Source organism: Pyricularia pennisetigena, chromosome 2, assembly GCF_004337985.1.
Source record: "Pyricularia pennisetigena strain Br36 chromosome 2, whole genome shotgun sequence".
NCBI classification, from domain to species: Eukaryota; Fungi; Ascomycota; class Sordariomycetes; order Magnaporthales; family Pyriculariaceae; genus Pyricularia; species Pyricularia pennisetigena.
The window spans coordinates 2,239,714-2,257,591 of NC_043741.1; the positions used below are offsets into that span (position 1 = coordinate 2,239,714).

Below are 17,878 nucleotides of genomic sequence, written 5' to 3' on the forward strand. Positions count from 1 at the left end.
TTTTTTTTCTTTTTTCTTTCCTTCATGGCCGTGTATGATTCTCTCTGCGGTGGAACATGATAGAGCACAATGAAGCTGCCAGATCACCATGGTTTGTGAACAAGACGACGCAACAGGGGCCTGATAAATAGGAGACAGACTATGCATAACGGGGAGATACAAAAAGGATACTGCCTTGAAAATTTACAGAGCGTTTGGCCGTTTGTTCATCCACATCATGTCACCGACACACATATTCCCCAAGTCAAGCAAGCAAAGAGCGCAAATTAGTAGAACATAAATCAATTAAGTAGCTAGGTAGGTAGGTAGGAAGGTGGTTAAAAGATCTCCAGGCAGGGTATTAACTTAACGCCTGGCCTTTCTTTTTTCACGATTAGACTTAGGATGTAGGGTAGGTGAGGGAAGGGCCAACAAAACAAAAAGAAAAGAGGCGACCAGCCCAGCCGGGCGGGGAGTCGAAGCATTCTTAAATGGTGAGGGAGACTACCTGGGCACCGGAACCGACAAACAGCATGTTCTTGGTGGAGTCGGTCCTGCCAAAGGCGGTGCAGGTGGAGCCCTGGACGGTGGCGAGCCTCGTGATGTTGCCCTCGGGGGTGACCTTGATGACCGAGTTCTGGAAGTTGGTGGCCATGAAGGCGTCGCCGGCGTCGTTGAAGACAAAGTCGTCGCCGGGGGTGCCGCTGAAGATCTGCACCACGCTGCCGGGCTTGCCCTGGTCGTCGATGGAGATCTTGTTGAAGGTCTGCTTGCCGATGTTGGTGAAGAAGAGCGTGTTGTTGACGTACTTCATGCCGTCGATGCCGAACGCGACCGTCTGCCCCGGCGCCAGGGCCTGGTCGTTGGAGATGACGGCCGAGACCTCACCGGAGCTGATGGTGACCCTGTACACCATGCCGGCCAGCGTGTCGCCCACGAGGAGCGTGTCGTCGTTCCAGCCCTTGGTCAGGCCGTTGAGCATGCGAGAGCCCTGGATCGTCGCGACCGTGCTGGCGGGGACCGACTGGCCGGCCGTCGTGTTGGCCAGGTCGATCTTGTAGATGCCATAGCTGCCCGGGACGTTGGCGCGGCCGCCCACGACGTACCAAACGTCGTTGCCAATCTCGACCATGCTGCCGGCCTGGTTGATGTTGGGGCCGAGCGAGGGCACCAGGAGGCTGGGACGCCTGTTGGACATGTCGACCGAGAAGATCTGGCCGTTGTCGAGGCGGCTGACCAGGAGGTTGCCGTTGGATCGCACGCCGATGCTCTCGACGGCGCCACCGATGAGGGCCACCTGGGCGGCTGCCTGGTTGTTTTGGCGGGCGACGAGCGGGCTGGCGGCAGCCAGGGGGGCAAGGCCGATGAGGAAGTTGGAGAAGCGCATCTTGGCGATGATGACCTGTTGACCAAAGTCGACTTGGGATGAGTGAGATTGGTTGTTGGTTGGAAGAGGGTTGGAAGTGATAGGAGGATGCTGTGTGATGATGCTGATGGAGAAACAAAAAAAAAAAGTCTGCTGAGTGGCGCTGTTTTCTCGCAGATATATACAGCTGCATCCACCACCGGATTACCATGCCCGAGCTGGATAGCCGGCGCCAAAACCAAAGGAAAAGTCGATTGCGTCCACCACTACCCGTCAGACAAGTGACGGACACAACTGATGGCGCATTGCGTCAACCACGTGTTGCGCAGTCCATGCTGTCACTTGCAGGCATGCACGCCTGGCTCTTGCTCATACCGCCGGGCAATAGCCTTCAAAATCGCCAGAATAGACCTTTCCAACCGATGCTGAGTCTGCTGTTGCGCGGCACGCTCCAGCAGATCAATGCGTGCTTGGGCGTCAAAGCTCTACTGCAGTCTCGGGCGGTGGTGGGGGATGCATGGTTGCCACAGGCGCAATGCAAGAACCGAAAGAGAAGGAAAAAAAAAAAAAAAACCAAAATAGCATTCATGCCGATAGATTTGGACCGGAGATTTCCATGTCGAGAACCAAATACTCTATCCCATTCATCCAAGACCCGCGTCTATTCCAGTCGACCAGAAAAGGCCTTCAAAATCAGCTGGATCCAAAGAAGACGGGAACTCGTCCGGTGTCCCATCTGATTTGACTGGTGCTCGGGGCATTCCGAAGGATTGCTGACTGGCAGAGGCATTCTCAGTGGTCAGTGCCCCTTTCGAACCGTACGTCTTCTCGATTCCATCATCGTCCTCGTCTGCCTTGACCAGGCCCCTGGTCACGTAGCCAAAGTGCCGCTGGTAAAAGTCGCGCACCTGCGGATCAGCACTGAATGGTCTGCTGAGGGCTCCGGTGTTGCCCTTTAGCTGCAGGCCTTGGAGGGTACGCGTGCGGGAGAGCGCCACGTACGCCTGCCCTCTCTCAAAGGCTTTGGTCAGGTCGACCACGACCCTGTCCATCGTCATGCCCTGGGAACGGTGCACCGTCATGGCCCATCCCGCCATCAGCGGTATCTGGGTGCGACAGACCAGAACCGGGCCTGCTTGCTCGGGGATGTAATACTTGTTGACTGAGCATTCGGCCATGATTAGCCGGGTGAGTCCGTTGTGGAACTTGACAACTGGCCAGTGTTTCTTGTCGGCCTGAGCCACAAATTTACGAACCTCGGAGGCTTGCAGCCTGGCGTATGTGCTGTAGAGTATAGGCTGACCTTGGGCCGAGATTGGCGACCCGTTGTCGTTCTTGTTTGCAGTACGGGGCAGCCTATTCGGATCAACATTGGCAAATCCTATCACGATCCCCTGGCTGCCGTTCACGAGACCTTTGTTTGGACTGATGTTGGAACGAAGAATGACAACCATTCCTTTTCTCATTTTAAGCAAATCCAGATATTTATGATGCTCTAGTCTTGACGAAAACGACTTGTAAAGATAGTCTGGGCACTCGTAAACAGAATCGACCGATTGGTATTGACGCTCCGAGTCCTTGGCTAAGTTGTTGTACCTTGTCTCGTTCTCCCTCAGCACATCATCTCTTTTGGGCAACAGCAGCGTGGCGTCGGTGATTTGAGGCCGGGGAGCGCAGATAAGATCGATCTCGCCCTGATCCAAGTGATTCCCGGTCCTGCATTTCTGAAGGATACCGATGAGCATATGGTCCCTCTGGCGGTGGATCGTCTGGAGCTCCACGCAGCCAAAATTGCACTGACGCCAGGCGCTACTGCAAAACGCCCACATGTCACGCTCATCAAAGAAGCGTGGCTCTTGGCAGACCTTTCTTTTGGTCTCGAACCTGGTGCCCGGGCAAAGCCTCAAGTTTCCGGAGTGACCATCAACCTGCAGCTCTCTGCCGCAAAAGTAACAGTTTTCGAAAGGCTTCACGGGCGGCAGCTGAAAGAAATCGCCCGACACAACCACCTGGGCACCACCAAACGGCCTCTGGTCCCCGTACCGAGCCGCCTGCATCACGTGGCTGAGGAGATCGAACGTAAAGCTCGAGACCATACTTATCTCGTCTATCACCAGCACCTGGGTCGCACGGAGTCTTTTCTTTACACCAGGCTTTTTCGCCCGGCGTGTCGCTTCTCCCAGCGACAGAGCCGAGGCGTCCCAGCCCGCATAGCTGTGGACCGTCGACCCTTCAACCTCCAGAGCGGCCCGCCCCGTGGGAGCGACGACGTCGACTCTCTTGCCCATAGCCCTCAGTCTTTTGACGAATGCCTTGAGCACCGTCGACTTGCCGCTCCCGGCAGAGCCGGTAAAGAAGATGTTTTCTCCGCGCACGATGCGGTCCACCAAGGCGGCCTGGGAAGGGTCAAGCACCGGCTCCAAGCTGCCACCGACCGTGTCGATGACAAACAATGCAGAGTCCGGGACTGAGGACAGGTCGACTGCAGCCGGGCCTGGCATGGCCATGGCCGACTTGTGGCAGGGTGGATGCATGGCCGTCTGAGCACTCGAATTAGAATCTGACAGATCGTCGCGGATCAACATGGTTCTGTCAGCGCCACCCTCCATCTTGACCTCGGACGGGCCGAATGGGGACAGGTAAAGCTTGTCAGCGGCCTGACTGCATGGGGACGAAGCTCGAGCACCATGGCGCCGTTTGATGGGTTTGCATGGCGGGGATGGGGGAAGCGTATGCACTGCAGCAGCAGCAGTAGCAGCAGCAGTAGCAGCAGCGGCAATGGGTTGTGCTGCATCTGCAGACGGGCCCAATGCATTGCCAGCAAGGGCTGATCCGATGGATCGTGCCGCCGCTTGCCGTGCCAGTTGTTTTGCGAAGCCGAGACCGGAAGCGGTGCGTCTATCTCGGTTCTGGACCTTGTAGCCGCGGTCTTCTTCATCCATCCTGTGACCAGTGCGCGGGGCGGTATGGATAGTTATGTGACATTCTGACTAAGATATTTTTGAAGTGGTTAGCAATTGAACCTAAGCGTTCTCGCAGTAGGTTGATGTTTGGTAGGCAGCTGTTGATGAGTCCATTACTGTAGTGCATTTAATGACAGTTTTGAACATGTTGTCATTGTCAAGAGAAGAAGCAATTGATCGGCGTTGGAGCGCAGGTGGGGTTCCCACTCCAAGAGATCTGAAAAGGGTTAGGGGCGGTTGAAACCTTGTCTTTTCTTCTGATGTCACTCTCAACAAGCTTTTCCCCGGATTCATCGACAACATCAAATGAAAAGCAAAGAGAGAGAAGAAAAAAAAGCAGATCATGTCATAATCATTAATTTTTGTTTTTGTTTCCGTCTAATGTACAATACAATGTAGACCCGTTCAAAAGACAAAACGTCTACTCGCTAATCTTGAGCACGGCCTTGCCAAAGTTCTCACCCCGCAGCATGCCAACGAAACCCTCGGGGCCGTTGTCGATGCCATCCACAACGTGAAGCTTGGCCTTGATCGAGCCGTCCTTCAGTCCCTTGGTGACGTCCTCGGTGAACTTGGCAGCCCAGGCACCGGCGAGCGAGTTGACCAGGAAACCGCGCATGGTGATCTCCTTGGAGACGATGTTCATCAGGCCCTTGATACCCTTTTGGTCCTCGGGCTTGACGTTGTACTCGGAAATCTGTAGCAAAATAGAAAGAAAAGGGGAGGTTGGTCAGCGATGGTTGTTTTTTTATTTCTTTATTTTTTTTTTTAAAAAAAAAAGAAAATATAATAAACAAAAGAAACATCAAAACAACGCATATGTCAACTCACCATTCCACAAGTCGGGATCCTGCCAAACTTGTTCATGTGCTTGAGGGCGGCCTCGAGGTGCTCGCCTCCGACGTTCTCGTAGTAAATGTCGATACCGCCGGGCGCCAGGCGCGTGAGGGCGGCGTCGGGCGACTCCTTCTTGTAGTTGAAGGCGTGGTCGAAGCCGAGCTCCTTGCAGTACTCGACCTTCTCGTCGGAGCCGACGCTGCCGATGACGGTCAGGCCCTCGCGCTTGGCCAGCTGGCCGACGAGCTGGCCGACGGCGCCGGCGGCGCTGCTGACGAAGATGGTCTCGCCCTTCTTGGGCTTGCCGATCTCGAACAGCGACGAGTAGGCCGTCAGGCCCGGCATGCCGAGCGCGCCCAGGTGGTGGGCCAGCTCGAACTCGCCCGACTCCTCGACCTTGAAGACGTTCTGCTGCTTGGCCTGCTCGGCCGACAGCACCACGTACTGCTGGTTGGGGCACATGAGGTGCTTGACCACGTCGCCCTTGGCGAACCGCTCCGTCTTGGACTCGACCACCCGCAGCAGCGACGAGTTCTCGATCGGCTGCCCTATCGTCAGGGCCGGGAAGTACGACTTGACCTCGGGGTTGCGGAGGCGCCCGCGCTGGTACGGGTCGAACGAGCTGTACAGAACCTTTGCCACGACGCCGCCCTCGGGAGCCACCAGCTCGATCGGCCGGTCCTCCACCACAAGGTCCTCGCCGGGCTTGGGGAAGCCCTCGGGAGCCTTCTTGAAGATGATGGCCTTGTTGCTAGTAGGTGCCATTTTGTGCAAAGTATACGTTCGTCTGGGGAGTATATAAAAGTATCGTACGTTTATTTGTCTTGCAGTAAAAAAAAACCTAAGTTGGCAGAAGGGGTATCCAAGATGCTCTAGGAAAAAGAAAAAAAAAGTCCTTTTTATAAAATGAAGATGAGATCTGTACGTAGATGTGATGTCAGGAGAACAGGCTCGACAACAGCTATATATATACATATACCTCCTCAGATATCGGGATCTCTACCCAACGAGTCAGCCAGTCAACGGTCCCTCACATCCTCCGTGCTGTCTGGGCCCCGTTGGCCGTCTTCCCTCGGCACGACTTTGACCGGCCCAGAAAAGAAAATCTACAAGCTTCCATCCATGGCGGGGGGCGGGGCAACCACCGTTTTGCTTTGTGATCGAGCATTTCGAAGCCTTGCATTTGTCAGGCGTTTTGTTTTGGGCAGGACCCTTTTTTTTTATTTTTTTTTTATTTCCCCCCCCCTTTCCCCCCTTTGCGCAGAACAGATCGCGGAATTCCAAGCTCGAACGAGAAATCATGGCCGAGGGTGCACACGCAAATGACGCAACCACGTACGGGTCCCCCTTTGCTCTTTTGTAGGTTAATTTTGTGGGCACAAGCGTGGGTAAAGGTCTCCCCGCCCCTTCGGCCATCGTCCCAACTGTCGGGTATCCCCGAATGGACCGTACAAAAGTTACAAAAGTGAAGTAGTTTTACACCGCTAAGCCGGCAAATTCGATTGTTTTTCTGGTCTTTTCTTTTCTAGCCCGACCTTTTCCTGTCGAGTCTGAACCTCTGCCAAGCCGTTGCCGGGAAGATCACTGTGGGCGTCCTTGCAGCCACTGCGGTCATCGTTCCGCTCTTAACAAGAACCCACTCTTTGGCTTTGGCTCGGGCGAAACAAAATAAATTAAAAACCACAAAAGGCTCAGCACTCAGTAGTCAGCCAAACCTGGACACGTGGAGATTGCAAGGAATCGTTCTAAAGTGTTTTTTTTTTCTTTTTATTTTTCTATTTTTGAAAAAAATAAAATAAAAAAATACATAAAAAAAAAAAACTTAGAAGATTTTCTCCCTTGTTTCGCCGCTCAAGACACCAACCGCCTTGGCAGATTCCAGTATGATGCAAATAGTGTGGTCCCTCCACGATTCATAGGCTACCCGCCTAGCCCGTCAAGGTACTCAAGCACCTCACCGGATCTTCATACTCAGTGGCTTGATGATGATTCACAAGATGGCGAACTCGATAAAGTGTCGCGTAGTGAATCTCCAAGTGGAACATTGCATCATTGAGATATATTCCCCGCGAATGATGTATTCTCTCCTAAAACCGCAAGGCATCCTTTTCGGTGGCAACAAGGCCGTTTTCTCTCGATCCATCTACAGCAGGAGATGTTGGATGTGAGCATGGAAGCATCAACGTCTTTGTCACACAAAAGCCTAGTGCAGTGGCCATGACTGTTTTTAATGCACCGAGTACCCTCCAATTCAATTCAACAAAAAAATATTTGATTTCATGATCATTCCACATCCCCCGACGATCGCGTCAAAGGAAGGGGTCCTTACTAAGTCCCAGATTCCAAAACTGATGCTTGCTAATGTGCCCAAACGCTTTGTACAATCCAAATCCAAAGAGACAAAAAAANNAAAAAAAAAAAAAAAACACGATATAATGAAAATAGCAGTGAGTTATCAAAACACCCGAGATATATGTGCAATCTCTACTGTTCTATTGGTTATTATGCCATCATGCGCTTAAAGGCCTCCTCGTCCATTATTACTTCGCCGAATGTGTTTCGTTTCTCCGCTTTAGCCATGCCGTGATCCCGCTGCGATTCGCCCTGGTTGCCGTCAGCGCCCACCTGTCCATGCCCAGCCGCGTCTACTCCTTTGTCGTGGTGATTGGTGGAAAACACCGAACTCAAGGATAATGGTGACGAAGAAGATGGTGCGGCCGGGTGAGCAAAGCCAAGGTTACTGTTGCTCCGGGACGAGATTCGATTGTCGTCCAGCGATGGGCTCCTCATGCGGAGTGCAGGCCTGAGATCCTCGGACCCCGCACCACCCGTGGACATACGGCCCGCCGGGAGCGTGGATGGCGAGTGCAACATCTGAGCAATATGTGATGAAGGAGTCGAGAACGACAACGACACGGGCCTAGCCGGCGACCTCGCAGGCGACGACAGGGATCTCGAGGGTGGCGCCAGAGAGGAAGGTGACTGCGCGGCCGGGAACGACATGTTCATAGTCATCGTCGGGCTCCCCGCCATACTACCCGTATCCGAGTCTCTACTGTGAGCCGATAGGACAGAACTCTTCCGTCCGTGGTTGACGCCAAGGTAGGGCAGACCGGCAGAAAGCGGAGGACCCTGCCCAGGCGGCGACCAGGGCGACATCAGCCCATCTGCAGGCCTTTCTGAGCGGGGGCTGCCGCCGTCTCCACGACTGCTCACCAGACTGGCTTGCGAGCCACCAAACGCACGTGACCGCAATCGCAGTAGCGACGAAAGTGACATATCGCCGTCGTCCATCATGGCAAGCTGGGCAAGGCCTGGGCTTTGCAGGCTGCGATCAGGATGCGCGCTGTTCAGGCTGGCCGACGGTAATCCTAGTGACATGATGGAATTCCGGTTGGAGTATTCGGACCGCTCTGTAATCGGGGTGAGGTTTGGTTCCCGACAGACGACGCGTCCGCTTTTGCTCCTCTCGAGACCACCTGACGGCCCAAAGAAGCCCCCGTTTGCGTATTCATAGAGATTCTCTTTGCTCAATGCGGCGTGGCTGTTGGAACCGCTAGCGTAGTTGTGCCCATGCTGACCGTACTGGGATGGCGCGTTCGAGTAGAACCCAAATTCCTGCCCATAGAAACCATCCTGGTCATTGGCAAGTGCAGAGGCGTTGGCCTCGGCAACTATGTCGTCGTCATCAAAGTCATACCCATCCATGTCGTCGTAATCGTCCATGGGCTGGGAGTAGGGATCGTCTTCATAAGTGTCGTCATCAGCAAAAGCATCAATGCCGGATCGCCCAGAGAGTGGCGCCTCAGACCCAGTCGTGGGCGATGTCACCAGAAGGTCTGTTGGAAGAGGCGGCGGTGAAGAGTCGCGGCGAAACTTTCCAGAAGCTGCAGCCTTGTTAGCAGCCTCTGCAAGTGCGGCCTGATAGAGGGCGTCCCGGCTGGATGGAATAGGGGACACTAGTTTAGGCCCAGAGTCCCCCGAAGGCGCCTCCACGTTTCCGGACGACTCGGCATCGGTCTTGGCCGATGGGCCGCTGGCTTCTTCGTGTGCTGGAGCGGCCGCCAAGCTGGTGCTGTTAGAAGAAGCCCTCGGCGACTGCGACAAGATGGACTGCCCCGACAAGTGAGAGGTCTGGTCCGATTCTCTCTTTGCTGCCGAAGCCTCCCTCTCCGCTGCGCGCTGGGCTTGTACCTGTGCAAACACTCCCGGCAGTGGACGGCCATATCGATCGGTGTCGTCAAGATCGAAGATGGACTCGTCAAAAGGCTCACCGCTAGGATTGTCATGCTCAAAGTCGAGCTCATCAGCAAAGTCTCCGACAAAGCCTCCGTCGTAGTAGAGCTCGTCTCCTCTAGCTTTCGGTGCTTGGATGGCAGAGTTTGATGCCTGCGGCTGCTCGTGGACCTCATTCCGGAGGAAACCGTCTTCCTCTCCCCCGGACGCGGGCGGAAAGTTGACAATTCCGAGTCCAGAAATTGCTGTTTCGCTCCTGGGAGAAGCGATCGGGGCATCGTGCAGTGAAGGCGATGGCAGTTGCTGGCCATGCAGACCTGGCGTGCCCGAGTCTTTCGTCATAGCAAACCCAATGACCTTGCCACTGTCGTCTCGTGGTGTAACAAGCATGCCAGGTGTAGTCGGGCTAGTCATTGCCGAGACGGGATTTGATCTTTGAAAGACAAAACCAGAAAAGTTTTCCTGGTCGTTGTCAGGATCCAACCTGGCCTCCTCAGAGTCAAACCCGTTATCGCCGGGCCCCGAGAGATAATCATCCTCCCCCGTCATTGGTATCTCTTCTTCCCCGTACATGTAGTCGTAGTCCTCGGCGTCGGTGTTGACGCCCGGTATCCTTTCTTCGAAGCCACCGTCGTCCATCATGGCGTCGTAGTCAAAATCGTCAATATCGTCAAACCTGGAGTCGCGACACCCAGGCTCGTCAGGTTCATCATCCTGGCGCTCCAGCTCCCGCTGGCGATGGCGCTCTTCGAGCAGTTTCTCCTGTTTTGCAGCACCAACCATGTCGAAACTGAAACGCGACGACGTGCTCTTCATGTGCTTGGGAAGAGCGGTCAAGGTCCCGTCCCGAACTGACCGCGCAGAAGCAGATGCATTGCGAGACATGGTTCTGATTGAAGGGCCGGGCTTTGGTTGGGAAATCGCGCTCGTCTCCAACGCGGCCCTTGATTTGGACTTTGGCGGGACTGGTGGTACTGAGCCGGCGGGCACCGTCCTCTCCTCCAAGGAAAACCGCCTCACCTGATCCTGAACCTCGGGATCGTCACGCATTTTTTCTCGATTTGCTTCTTCTGACGCCGTGGCTTGCAAAGCAGCTTCGGAGTGGTGTTTTGAAGTGGGTCTACTGGAAGCACGTGCTGGAACCTCGGGTGGGACGTCCTCGTCCGGAGACTGTGTCACAGCTTGACCTATGTCTTGAGCGGCAGGGACGGCACCTGACAGGGATCTCTGGGGCGGCGCCGGAGGCTCCGTGGTCGGTGCTGGAGGGGGCGGCGGCGGCGGCGGCGGCGGCGCAGTGGGTGCTCCCATCTGGTCTGGCATGGTCGACACGATGCGACGAGGGCGCGGCGCGCTGAAATCATGTACCCTGGTGCCTCTTATCCTCGGGTCATATACAGGTTCCGAAGTGCGGGTAGCTTTTGGGACCGGCGCCATATCAGCAGCGTTTTGCGCCGTCTTTCGTCGTGCCAGCAGCGTCGACATTGGATTCTTCAAAAAGGGCAAGCCCTTCTTTGGCTTTTGTGGCTCAACCACCGGCGATAAACCTACGCCATTGAGGTGTGCCAGAGTGGCCGGCTCGGTTGCCAGCCTAGTCCCGGCTGGTCTCTTACTACTGGCCGACTGCGTCCCGTAAAGTTCAGTCGGGGCGACGAAAGAGGATGCCTTGGGCTGCGAAGGGCGACCAGTATTGATTGGCGGAGGTGGCGGTTTCGATCGCGTAAGGGCGCTTTCCGGCAAATTGGGTGCCGCGGTCGTGCTGGGTGCAGTGGCAGCGTGCTGTTGGGCCTGCTGGAGGCTCAGACGATAGTTCTGCAGGGCGACACCCCCCATGAAACCCGATTCCCTCTCACCACCCCCGCCATTGGAAGCGCGAGGTTGCGGGGGTGATTTTGATTGCGATAGACTTGTGGTCTGCTGCTCGCTCTTGTCAAAAAGCATATCGTTCTCAGACGTGACTCGAGGTATTGGCGGGAGCGTTGGCGGTGCACCGGTCGCATGGGAAGAGCGAGGGCGCGCGACTTGCTGTGGAGGTGCATCTTGATGAGTGTGCTGAGGGAGTTCGGGCGTCTGATTTGCTTCCCAGGGGCTGCTCCCTTGGTCTGGAATTGGGGATGTCGGGTTCGAGGGAGCCCGTCTGTGGAAACGAAGGTGCGAAAGCATTGTTGAAGCGGTCGCGGGCTCCCGACGCCGTCGCGTTGGAGCAAGCCTTTATCGATTCGTCGCAGACATGGGGATGCGGCAGCGTCGTCGAATATCTTTTTTTTGCGAAATAATCTCCCCGTTATCGCAGCCGGCCGAGTCAAGTGCCTCGAGCAGCACGCGCCCAATGTACAGGGCTCGAGGGAGAGTCGAGATTGTGGATGCAGCAGCAACCCAATGAATAGGCTGTGCAGAGCGATAGACAACGGCGGGGTCTTTGTAATGTCAAAACTGCGGAGGGAGGGTTGGTGTGAAACGGCAGATCAATCAATTCGCTGCCGAGGGAAACAAGCCAAGAAGCAAAAGCGAAGGTGGACTGCAGCAAGTCTTGAAGCTTGATTGATTGAATGATTTGATGGCTGGGTTATTGTCTTGAATTTTGTGGCGGACGTTTTCTTCAGAGCTGATGCCCAGCTAGGTTCAATGCAACCAACGCCGCTGCTATCAACAACCAATGTAACCACCGCAGGCAGGGATGATTGTTTAGGGAGGGGTGTTATTAGCACTGTTTAGTAGCCAGGGTGAGGTATAGTGAACAACGTGAAGCAGAGAGCACATGTACAGTGCGTTTGACAAATGTACGGTGTGAACGGTCGCTTGCAGTCTGTTGTAATGCACCTATTTTTGTCAGTGTCGGGTCGTCCTTTCTTCTGACACTTCTGCCCGCTGCAGGTAGATTCGCAAAGAAAAAAAAGAAAAAAGAAAAAAAAAAAAATCAAGCCACCAACCAGTGCGGACGCAATTGACGTATCAAAGAATTCAGAAATCCATTAAATAAATACCTCAGAGAGCCAGGAGGGGTTTTTCCCCACATCCCGACGTTCGTCCAGTTGTTTCTAGATGCCTGGTGCATGTTGCCTAGCCGACGTCGTATCAAAACGAAGGCACGGACACGGCGTATCTATCTACCTTGATCGACTCAAAATATTCCTCAAGTGTTGTCTGATTTGTTCCATCCCTGAGCTGTCAACACAACAACAGCATATCGGCAAATACCATGGCCAACAAAAGAAGCGTTTTGATGCAGTGGAGTCAGTTGCGCGGCCGTCAGCAACCGACTGGGCTCCATGGGACTGACTGCCTGCAGAGGAGATGCACGTCGGCCCGGCAGCTCGGACGAAACTTTGGCCAAGAGTCCCTAGCTGCCGACTGTTCTGAGACATGCTGAGCGGGTTTCTCACGTGAGGAGGCTCTGCTTAATCATTGCACTTCAACCGCAGTTTGCCTGGAGCCGCAGTTGTGGGCAAAAGATGGGTGTTGCTGGCGGATGTGATATACTTTGGTCTTGGCAAGAAGACACGAGCAGACCAGCTAAACTGCTCTTGAGCGGGAATATCAGTCTCAAATTATGAGCCTGCTCTTTGTGCAGAGTTTAATTACGGTATGTTTACGTTGACATGACGTGAAGCAAGTGCCTCTTGTATGCTTGACTGTTTTACCATTTTCTGCACTTGTACAAGCATGATGACACTCGACACTCGACACAAGTATGAGATTGGATTTAAAAAATAGCAGCTGAAAATATGGCTTGAATTGGAGAAACTCTTACTAACTTGAGTTTCTATTGTCGAATTGCTCGCGCTCAAGAAAAACCTGGCTATATCCAAAAGTCCCTATATCGCTGTTGTGGGAAAAGCATGCCAAGTACATGACAGAACTCTGGACTTCTCGACATATATTTATGTTTATTACAGATTCAGCCCGTACGGCTTTTTTCAGCAGTCGTGAATAGTCAGTCCCACATCCGATTGTCGGAGTCTAAACAGGATTTCGGTGTTGGGTTTACAACATTTCCCACGCCAAGCCTGGCCAGAGGCAGTTCTTTTGACACGATAGAGCAGTCTCGCAATGGCGATGGTACGACTCGATCCGATTCGCCGCAGATCTTAATCCATCGCAGTTGCGCGAGACCTAAACGCACGAAATCGCGTGGCATGCAGCTGTCTTGCAGCGGCAGATGCAGGTCTGGGGCTATTGAGACCGCGGTCTCGAGGAACCTGGGAGCCTCTGATTGGACATGGAGGGGCAAAGCTTGCCGTCGCTCACACCCACACCCATATCCACATCACTACCCACCTTGCGCTTCATGCTGTGCCGGTGGTATAAGTACCTTTTCTGCTTCTTCAGCCTCTTTCACATACTTGGACAACCCAGCATCGGTGGTCAGGCTGGCCGCCGTTTTCTAGGCCCATCGACTTTCCCGTCGCAGCTGCGTCAGATCGCAATGAGAGAGAAACAAACTGCCAGCGCAACCGCTATGTTGCCGGGCCGGTATGTGGTGATTATGGAGCTAGGCCAGGAAGGATGGGTAGGCAGGAGAGGTGCGGCTTTTGGTTTTAAGGAGCATGAGGTGCCATAACGTCACGCTCCTGGCACGTTGTGTCTATCCATATACCATCTGTCTACGTTGTCTCTTTTCTTTTACTGAGCCGGCCGGCATTACTTCAATTCTCGCGGGTTCTGGCCAGTGTTGAAACACACTACCGCTTCTTCTATAAACACAGAAAAAAAAAGAAAAAAAAAGCAGGAGCAGCATGTCACAAACCTCGAGCAATAGAGGCCAGACCTCACTGGCGGGCGTTCTTCGACTCAAGGGGACTACTAGTCCTACCAAAGAAGCAGTTTATTGCTCTGGAAAGGCCTCACCACAGTTTGCCATTGCCGCCAGTGAGACCTCGAGGTCATCCACGCCTGTGACAGATGCGTCGACTTACAAGACATCATCTTCAGTCAGCTCTTGGGGCACGGGCTCTGCGTCGCAAGAGAGGGATGTCGAAGACTGCAGCTATCTGGAGAAGTGCAAGAAGGAATTTGGTGGTGGCAACAAGTGGGATGAAGAGTACGTACGACCTTTTGCGATTATGTGCAGCTCATGCCAAAAAGAGAAAAAAAAAAAAAAAAAAAAAAAAAAAAAAGAAATCTTTATTCTCTTTCCAGAGAGTCAAATTCGAACGAAAAACTAATGACCAGCTGCCTTTACAGGAGCTCACCGGACCGGTCTCATAGACAGTTATCAGAGCGCCCGACATACCCAGTTGCCCTGAGACCGTTACATTCGGGCCGTGATCGGAAGTCGGAGAGCGACTCAGGTCAGGCGATGGGAGGCTACGCCAGCTTGCCCCCGTCATCTCGCGGGGTTAGGGCGGCACTAGGGTCCGAAGCGAGCGAGGACGAGTCCTGTATGGCTGACGAGGAGGACCAGTATAACGACGAGTGGAGTGGGGAGGACGACAGCTTCGACGCTGCCATCATTGCCGCCGTGGACGGGGATCTAGCACTGGCCGCCTATCTCATCCCTCTCCTGCACCACTCGTTCAGTTCGGCGGTACGGTCCAAGGTCGAAATGTGGCAGTGTGGAACTTCACCCGAGTCTGGCGCTCAGCATTCGGATGGCCTGCGACCGGGATCCTCGGCGAGTGCGAATCTGTCGCCGACGACTCCCCGCAAACGCCGGCGCCGAGCCAGCTCTGGCGGCGGTGGTGGTGGCGACGGCGACGGCGATGACGATGACGAGGATAGAGACTTTGGAAACACCAATGGGAACCCAGAGAGTCCCAGCTCGCCGCTTCTGGCGTGTCCTTTCCACAAGCTGAACCCGATCAAGTATGGAATCCAGCACAGCGCCACGACGGCGACGACGAAAAATGACTACTATAGGCCCTGTGCAGGGCCAGGCTTCAAGACCATCCAGAGGTTAAAGTAAGCGACTTGTGCAGCCAATGACTTTTTTCTCTCTCTCTCTCTCTCTCTCTCTCTCTCTCTCTCTCTCTCTCTCTCTCTCTCTCTCTCTCTCTCTCTCTAAAAGAAAACTACCCAAAATGCTGACCTTAATTAATGTCCGCAGAGAGCACTTGAAACGCAAACATACAGTCGTTCAGTGCCAGCGATGCTACAAGATCTTTCGAGGCCCAAGCCGGGAGGCGTCTGTCAAGCTAGAAGAGCACTCGAGGACGGATGAACCATGTCAAAAAGGCGATCCTAACCTGAGAGAAGGTATCAGCACAACACAGTGGGCGTCCCTCGACAGGCAAAACCGGAAGAAGCCCCAAGAGGCCCACAAACTTGAGAAGTGGTTCGAGATCTGGACGATACTCTTTCCGGGCAAAGAGAAGCCCACGACACCATGTAAGCTCGGGGCAAATCTGAGAGTGTTGAGGAGGTGAAATGGCAACTGACATGGCGAATCGTTATAGGGTATGACGGGCTTCCAATCGACTCAGGGGGTCCCCCGACCAGAGAGAGCGAGGAGTTTGCCAGCATCTTTGTCAACATACTCAGCCACAAGGTTCGGCAGGGCGATATAGCACTGCAGGCGGACCAGAACACCATGGAACGGCTCAGAAACGTGGTGCAGCAGACGTTCCGAACCTGGACCAGCCTTCGCGACGGCCCTCAGAGCGACGCATCGTCTAGCCTGACCGGCAGCGGACACCAGTCGTCTTCGCGCGTCGGCGGCTCCTCGACGCACCTCTCGGCCCCCTCAGGAAGCGCATCCCGGCAGCCGACGACGTCGTCGTTCACGACCATTTCCGCATCCGGCCACGTCAACACGCTGTCGCAGTCGCACCCATCTCCTCCTCGCCACCAGCAGCAGCAGCAACAGTTCCCCATGCATCAGCTCAGCATGCAGCCGGCAAACGGCGGGCAGCAGTTTATCGCGATGCCCATCGGTCGGCAGGCCAGCTTTGCACCGGCCCTGCCGGCTCACAACTACGGCATGCACGTGCCAGAGGACATGAACTGCCTGCACCTCTACCCGGTGCAGGCTCAGATGACGCCTGCGCTCTGGACCACTGCGCCAGGCATGCAGTACCACTTTGCGGGGGCGGTCCCTGCGCATGCTTTCAACGGTGGTGCCGCGCAGCAGATCAACGGATCCGAGTTTTTCTCTGGAGATGGTGCAGAGAACTTTGTGCCTGGGCTCGAGGGGGAGTTTGCGATGCAGTGAGCAGAAAAGGTGGGAGGTTATTTCAGTCGGTTGAGGTAGAGCAAGGCGCAACGTGTTTTTTGTGGTTGGCTTCTTTTTATCTCGAGTCTTTTGCACTGTCGTCTGCTTTTGAACGAGCTCCATTCAGCACCTCAGATAATCTGATTGAGTTGAAGTGTCTGACCCACTGCGTGACGGTTACTCTCTTTTACATGGAAAAATAACGTTTGAGAATACAATTATAGGTCTGAGATGTGACCAACTCGTCCATATCGTATAAATATCGACATGATAAAGGTCACTTGCGATTGGAAGCCTAGACGAAGTTGACAGTGTCAAAGACTTGTTGCCTCCAGGTTTTTTCTTGTGCAAGTCAAACAGAATGTCTGGCCCACAGTTCATCGTTGAGCGACTTCGAAGAAACGAGGAAATCCCTCTAGTCCGCAAGGCGCGGGGCTTCCAGTAAGTTCACCACACCGCTCCGGACAGCTAGCCGTCTCAGCAGGCAGCCATGTCAGCAGCATAGGACCAGCGCCGCCATGCTAACAGAACAAAACAAAACAAAACAAAACAAAACAAAAAAACCCGACCTTCTCCACCCGCAGCCACCTCCTGCTAGCGTCGGAATGGAAAGCCATCAACGACAGCATGACAAGCCCGCCACTGGCCTCGCAGCACCGAACCTGGCGGGCCGACATCCTCACGGCGGCGGAGCTGCGCACGGCGCTGGACGGCGTGGGGTTTGCGGAGCCCGAGACGCGCGCAAGGGTGGGCGAGATGCAGCGGGTGCTGCACGAGCTGGACGCGCACGTGCGGCTCCTCGCGGCCGCGATCGCAGACATGGCGCCGCCCGGCCCGATCGCGACGCGCACCGCCCGGCCGCCCGGCTGGACGGCGGCGGCGGTGCAGGCGACCGTGTACGGCGTGCTGTTCGAGGCGCTGCGGCTGAGCCGGGCCGACGGGGCCGGCGGGGCGTGCTTCCAGCTCGCGCACGGCGTGGCCGACCTGTGCGGCGCCATGCGCAGGGTCGCGCGGCCCGGGTTCGACGCCGGCGCGCCCTTCGCCGTCAACGCCACGAGGATGGCGCCGCTGGTGCTCCGGCTCGTGGCGCTGTGTCTGGATGTGCTGCGGGCCAGGGCGGCGGGCGCCCGGGCGTCCCTTCCGGCCAGGTGCTTTGTGGATTTTGCCGAGGCGGTGGCGGGCCGCGAGGAGGCTGTCGTCGAGTACGAGGACGAGCCTGGGCGGGCGCAGAGGGAGGAGGCGGCCAGGGGTGGGAGTTGAGGGGGTTGTTTTGTGTGCGATTTTGATGTGTTTTCTTGTTTTATGTTTTAAATGAAGACAAGACGCTGTGGTTTTTTTTTTTTTTTTTTT

At 54.9% G+C, this 17,878-nt stretch overlaps 5 protein-coding genes across 5 annotated transcripts in view; 2 read left to right on the top strand and 3 right to left on the bottom strand.

Moving 5' to 3' along the window:
- Window positions 1-466: 466 nt before the first annotated feature.
- PpBr36_00610 (uncharacterized protein) lies at window positions 467-5,910 on the bottom strand (the record flags this gene model as incomplete). Its single annotated transcript, XM_029887802.1, has 4 exons — window positions 467-1,469; window positions 2,060-4,335; window positions 4,751-5,005; window positions 5,140-5,910. The coding sequence occupies 4 exons, from the start codon at window positions 5,908-5,910 to the stop codon at window positions 467-469; spliced, it is 4,305 nt and encodes a 1,434-aa protein (XP_029751478.1).
- A 1,737-nt stretch (window positions 5,911-7,647) lies between these two features.
- PpBr36_00611 (uncharacterized protein) lies at window positions 7,648-11,541 on the bottom strand (the record flags this gene model as incomplete). The annotated part of the gene is made up of 1 exon (XM_029887803.1): window positions 7,648-11,541. The coding sequence occupies one exon, from the start codon at window positions 11,539-11,541 to the stop codon at window positions 7,648-7,650; it is 3,894 nt and encodes a 1,297-aa protein (XP_029751477.1).
- A 2,573-nt stretch (window positions 11,542-14,114) lies between these two features.
- On the top strand, window positions 14,115-16,528 carry PpBr36_00612 (uncharacterized protein; the record flags this gene model as incomplete). The annotated part of the gene is made up of 4 exons (XM_029887804.1): window positions 14,115-14,419; window positions 14,563-15,279; window positions 15,425-15,705; window positions 15,774-16,528. The coding sequence occupies 4 exons, from the start codon at window positions 14,115-14,117 to the stop codon at window positions 16,526-16,528; spliced, it is 2,058 nt and encodes a 685-aa protein (XP_029751476.1).
- Window positions 16,529-16,889: 361 nt separating this feature from the next.
- Window positions 16,890-17,788, top strand: PpBr36_00613 (uncharacterized protein; the record flags this gene model as incomplete). Its single annotated transcript, XM_029887805.1, has 2 exons — window positions 16,890-16,969; window positions 17,113-17,788. 2 exons carry the CDS (start codon window positions 16,890-16,892, stop codon window positions 17,786-17,788), a joined length of 756 nt encoding a protein of 251 aa, XP_029751475.1.
- PpBr36_00614 (uncharacterized protein) overlaps window positions 17,050-17,878 on the bottom strand; it is a gene marked incomplete at its 5' end in the record, with an annotated part of 2,840 nt that continues 2,011 nt past the window's right edge. The window contains one exon of the mRNA XM_029887806.1: window positions 17,050-17,744. The remainder of the gene's footprint in view (window positions 17,745-17,878) is intronic.